Consider the following 6,000-nt stretch of genomic DNA (forward strand, 5'->3'; position numbering starts at 1 on the left):
CACATCTGAGGGGGTCTGAGGTACAGGACTGCACATAGGTGTGACTGATCACGTACAGAGGTAAAGCGATTCGGTGGAGACAGTTCTCTTGGGGGATCAACTCAAGGAGCTGCTCTGTCTCCCAGGGACATCTATATTGCTTTTCTCTTCCCCTGGCTACTAGGAAATATTAAACAATTATGTTTGCTTCTTATTAATGCTTGCAGCTATTTGGATAAACACAGTACGAGATACAGATTCTAAAACTTAGTTCTCTGGGCTGAGGGCAAGACTGCCGGGCTTCTACCATAAATCCCAGACTAGGTCCGCAGGCCGCTTTAGCTATTCCTTCCCCAGGGGGCTCCTGTCTCTTAAGTCATAATGGCTTGTATCAAGGCCATGCTTTTACGCTTTCTAGATTGTCCCATTTCGGAGTAGCTCTGCCGCCTGTCCCGGGTCCATTCTGGGACCTCCCTCTGTGGGTGCTAGGAATCACGGTGACCGAAGCCTGATCAAGTTATTAGGATGGATGCCGGGGTTGGATGTATTTCAGAGTCAATGAATTCCAAAGATTAGGAGAACTGCATTGACAGTCTATTTACGCAAAGAACACTGCTCTATAGTAAAATATGAAGATATAGGGGAAATAGAAAAGCAAGTAATTCATGACAAATACAAAGTTTGACTTCTAAGTAATCAACCCCGACTGGGAATTGTGACAATGAGAGGGAAAGCACAAAGGCAAGGTTAGAGATCAACTTGGGGTACAGGGGCCCCGTAAAAGCACTGTAAGTGTCTCTGGGGGGAGGAAAAGGGGCAATTCATTGGTGAAGCCAAAAATACTTAGGGTCAATTTCCAATAACCAGGAGTGACCCTTGAGCTCAGAGCCATGAGTAAGCCTTGAGCACTGCCTCATGTGATTCCTAAACAACAATAACAACCACAAAAAGCAAGAGGAAAAATCATGGGCTGGAGAGGTACGGGATAAAGCTCTTTCCTGTACCCCATAGCACACACAGTTTGATCACCGGCAGCACATATGGTCTTGCAGCGCACCAGGTGTGATTCCTGAGCTAAGAGCCCAGGGGGATTTCTAAGCAGAACCTAATAATGTCCACACACAAAACAACCCGCCATAAAAGCTATTAGTAAAAAGAAAACTCAAGGTCGGTATGTTCATTAGAAGACAACAAAGAAACACATTAAATATCCAATTATTTTTATTTTATATACACAGACTCAAATTCTATTTTACAGACAGCTTTATGTTAGAAAATGCCTGACTGGGTTCCTCTAAACATATAAAGAGACCCCTGGAATCAAGAACAACCTGAAAGGTAGGTGGGTATATCCGGGGGCTTCATGGCCAGGGCTGAGGGACACCGTGGACAGGGAAGTCCCTGCTGGTGTAGCCCCCATGATTCATTTCTTGACTCTGAGCAACGTCAAGAGTCTCCGTCTGGGAGAGGGAGAGACAGACAGACAGACAGACAGACAACAGAAAATAGTGGGGTATGGAAGTTGCTTTATTTTTTTTTTTTTTTTTTTTTTTTTTTTTTGCGTCACACCCGGCGATGCACAGGGGTTACTTCTGGTTCTACACTCAGGAATTACTCCTGGCGGTGCTCAGGAAGTTGCTTTTTTTTTTTTTTCTTTTTGGGTCACACCTGGCGATGCACAGGGGCTACTCCTGGCTCTTCACTCAGGAATTACCCCTGGCGGTGCTCAGGGGACCATATGGGATGCTGGGATTAGAACCCGGGTCGGCCGTGTGCAAGGCAAACGCCCTACCCGCTGTGCTATCGCTCCAGCCCCAGGAAGTTGCTTTAAACGTGGCAAAAACAGGTTCGATCCCAGCAACCCATATGGTTCCCCAAGCACTGCCAGGAGTGATTCCTGAGTGCAGAGTGAGTAGTAACCCCTGAGCATCACTGAGTACAGTCTTAAAACAAAACAAAATTTAAAAAAGAAGAAAAAGAAATGAATCAGTCAGGGCTGGAGAGAGAGTACAGGTGTTAAGGCCCTGGCCTTGAACTCTGCCCATCCGGATTTGATCTCTGAGAACACATGGTTTCTCTGAGAACTTCCAAGAGTGATCCTGGGCACAAGCCTGAAATAAGCCCTGAGCACCACCAGATTTTGTCCCACACCCACCACATTCATTTATAATACATAAGCCACAAATCAGCCATGTAATGAAGGATTATACAGACATTAAAATCACTTTTCTTGGGGCTGGAGTAATAGCACAGTGGGTAGGGCCTTGCATGCGGCCAACCCGGGTTCGATTCCCAGCATCTATATGGTCCCCTGATCATGGCCGGTGGTAATTCCTGAGTGCAGAGCCAGGAGTGACCCCTGAGCATCCGTGGGTGTGTACCAAAAAGAAAAAAAAATCACCTTTCTAAAAGCCTTTCCTGCTTAGGAAGGAGGGGGATAATAAGATAAAAAATAATAGGGAATGATCACAGCCAACGTGTGTAAAACTATGTCAAATGCATGCAGAGGGATCTTCCATCAGCCTCGGGGACTCTCATTTCTTCTTTACAATTATTGATATTCCATAGGGTGTAGTACCACATGTCAAGTAACAAAATGATGTGATGTCATGTGTGTGTGGTGTTGGGCCCAAAGCCGGGCTTTGCACATGGTGTGTGTGCTCTGGACCATGGAGCTACAGCCCTGGCAGCATGCCTCTCTTGGAACGGGGAGATTGTTTAAACTCAAGTAAGAATGTCCAGATAGAGACTGGGGAATGGCTCGATGATCTGGAGGGCACTGGATGGACGAGGGACCTGGCCCGGTGCCCTGACTGCCAACTAGTGTGGCCCACTGAAAAGTAAAGCCCAAATTAGGGGCCGGGGTGGTAGGACAGTGGGGAGGGCATTTCCCTTTACGTGGCCTCCCAGATTCAATCCCCACCATCCCATAGGGTCCCCGGAGCACCACCGGGAGTAATTCCTGAGTGCAGAGCCAAGAGTAAGCCCTGAGAACATCACCAGGTGTGACCCAAGAGGGGAAAAAAAAAGTCCAAATTAAAAATGACTTTGTGGGAGGGTGGGAGGGACGCTGGGTTTACGGGTGATGGAGAATGGGCACTGGTGAAGGGATGGGTTCCCGAACTTTGTATGAGGGAAGTATAAGCACAAAAGTGTATAAATCTGTAACTGTACCCTCACGGTGATTCTCTAATTAAAAATAAATAAATTTAAAAATAAAAAAATAAAAAATAAAAATAAAAATGACTTTGTATCCATCATTTTCTTTCCTCAGCCTGAGTATCCTTGGGGCTAGCACCCGGCCAGCCCAGGACACAGCAATACTGCGTCGTCAACTTGGGAATGTAGATGGTCTCGGACTAGGGGGATGGGGCCGAGCGATGACAGCAGGTGGCTACAGAGGCAGGCTGTACCTGCCTTGCACGAGGCCGACCTGGGTTCCATCCTGGCATCCAATATGGTCCCTGAGCACCTCTATGGGTGAACCCTGAGTGCAGAGCCAGGAGTCAGCCCTGAGCATTGCTGGATGTGACCCAAAAGCCAACAACAACAAATACAAAGAAAGGGAAGAATGATTGTTTGAAGAGCAGAAGAGAAACCGGGAGGAGGGACTCATCCCAAAGAGGAGGACAAAGCCAAGTGTCCACATGGGGCAAATTGTCCTGGTCCCGCCCCTCAGCCCGGACAGCCAATCAGGACGCTCCTGGGGATTCCCACTCCTTCTCCACTCCCCACAGGTTCCCCGGGTACTGGCTCACCTGCCTGGAGATCAGTCCATGGACTCACACTGGTTCCTTGTCTAGTGCTCAAAGCCAATTTGAGGATTGTTTTTGTGCCAGAAAAACGCTGAAGGACCCGACAGGGGACAGATGCAGAGAAAGACCAGTGATTCTCCCCCCTGACTGCACATGGGAACGGTCGGTGTCAGGCCCCACACTAGACATGTGACCCATTTGGGCAGTGTGGCCTGTCTGATTTGTCAAGGCATCCCGTACTTTCAATACTCAACATGTGCAGCAAGTTCCGCCCCAGACACGTTTTTAAAAAGGAAACACACAGTGTGAATATGAAACAATTTTGAAATGTTTCAAAAGAAGTTCCAGGAGCTGGAGCAATAGTACAGCAGGTAGAGCGCCTGCCTTGCATGCACGTTGGATCCCTGGCATCCCATATGGTCCCTAAGCACTGCCAGGAGTGAGTCCTGAATGCAGAGCCAGGAGTAACTGGGTGTGATGTTTCCCCCCCCTTAACAAAACAAACCAAACAATACCAGAAGTCCCAAGAACCAGAGAGATATAGTTCAGGGATTAAGGAGCCAAACTGCACATGACCAACTCCTGTTTAATCTGAGCACCCTTGAGCACCTCAGGTTTGGCCAAATACCCAAAAAAATACCTAGTAGATCCAACTGGGCTGCATGCGATGAGGTGCCTTAGCAGATAAGTAGTCACACACGGCAGCGTTTGCTTCTACAGTCGGGCAGGCCGCTCAGTTCGTGGCATCTGCATAAATGAGGCACAGATTCCTTCTGTCATCCCACTGAGAACCTCTTCCTGGCCACCACCTTCCCGAGAGCCCTTTTCAGGTCCCTGTTCCTCAGGCTGTAGATGAAGGGGTTCAGCATGGGGGTGACCACCGTGTAGAGCACGGTGGCCGCAGTGTCCTTCTCAGATGAGTGCGAGGACAAGGGATTGAAATACACAGCTATGATGGTGCCATAGAAGAGGGAGACGACGGCCAGGTGGGAGCTGCAGGTGGAGAAGGCCTTCCACCTGCCCTGCGTGGACGGGACACGCAGGACCGCGTGGGAGATGTGGATATACGAAACCAGGATGCACACAAAGGGGGTGATCATGATCAGGGCGCCCTCAGTCAGAATCATCGTGTCGTTCAGGGATGTGTCCGAGCAGGAGAGTTTCAGGAGCGGGGTGATATCACAGAAGAAGTGGGGGATGACACTGTCCCCACAGAAGGACAGCCGAGCCATCAGCAGCGTATGTAAGAGGACATTCATGTTGGCAACGATCCACGACCCACCAACGAGCAGGGCACAGAGCTGAGGGGTCATCTTTACTGAGTAGTGTAAGGGGTGGCAGATGGCAACATAGCGGTCATACGCCATGACAGCCAGCAGGAAGTTGTCCATGTCCACAAACATGAAGAGGAAGTACATCTGCGAGAGACAGCCGGCGAAGGAGATGCTCTGGGTGCCCAGGAGGTGGTTGGTGAGCATCTTGGGAATGGTGGTGGAGGTGAAGCAGATGTCCACGAAGGACAGGTTGCCGAGGAAGAAGTACATGGGGGTGTGCAGGCGGGCGTCCACACTGATGGCCAGGAGGATGAGCAGGTTCCCCAGCACCGTGGCCAGGTACATGGTCAGGAAGAGCAGGAAGAGGAGCTGCTGCTGCCGGGGCTGGGTGGACAGCCCCAGGAGGAGGAACTCGGACACGCTCGACTGGTTGGAGCCTCTCATGGGGCTGCGCCCAAAACAGTCAAAGGGGAAGAAAATCCAAAGCCTAGAAAATGATGGTTAAAATGGGATTGTGTGGAGAAGGGCCATGGACGTAGCTCACACTTGCCAAAAAGACAAGGACAGTAAGGAGAAATGCCATGGCACATTGTGGGGCCGGACAGCTTCGGCCCTGGCAGGGCGGCACCGGCCAGTTCTCTCCCTGTGACAGTCGCTCTCCTGCGACAGGCACCATGCCTCCGCCAGGACGCAGCTGCAGTTGGCATTGTCTAGACATCTTTCAGAGGCTCAAGCTTTCTGCCGTAACACTCATTTTTCAAGTGTTACATAACACCGCACAGGCCTAATTATAGAGACTGGCCCGCTGGTCATGCGTGTGGAGAAAATGGGTACGAACTGTTACCATGGCGAGGACATGCAGGCACTCCCGTGTCACTGCTGTTGTTGGCTGGGTCGCCCTAGAGAAGGCTCCTCAGCTCACCAACTCCATCTGCACGTTCCACATTCCCGACGCTCCGAGGGCCGGGCGCGGGGTCCTTTGCTGTGGTGAG

At 50.2% G+C, this 6,000-nt stretch overlaps 1 protein-coding gene across 1 annotated transcript; it reads right to left on the reverse strand.

Annotated features, from left to right (window-relative positions):
• Positions 1 to 4,510: 4,510 nt before the first annotated feature.
• LOC101554913 (olfactory receptor 1F1-like) lies at positions 4,511 to 5,452 on the reverse strand. The gene has a single exon (XM_004604381.2). It carries the CDS (start codon positions 5,450 to 5,452, stop codon positions 4,511 to 4,513), a length of 942 nt encoding a protein of 313 aa, XP_004604438.2.
• Positions 5,453 to 6,000: the final 548 nt, after the last annotated feature.

The sequence above is a fragment of the Sorex araneus genome, chromosome 4 (assembly GCF_027595985.1).
Source record: "Sorex araneus isolate mSorAra2 chromosome 4, mSorAra2.pri, whole genome shotgun sequence".
NCBI lineage: Eukaryota > Metazoa > Chordata > Mammalia > Eulipotyphla > Soricidae > Sorex > Sorex araneus.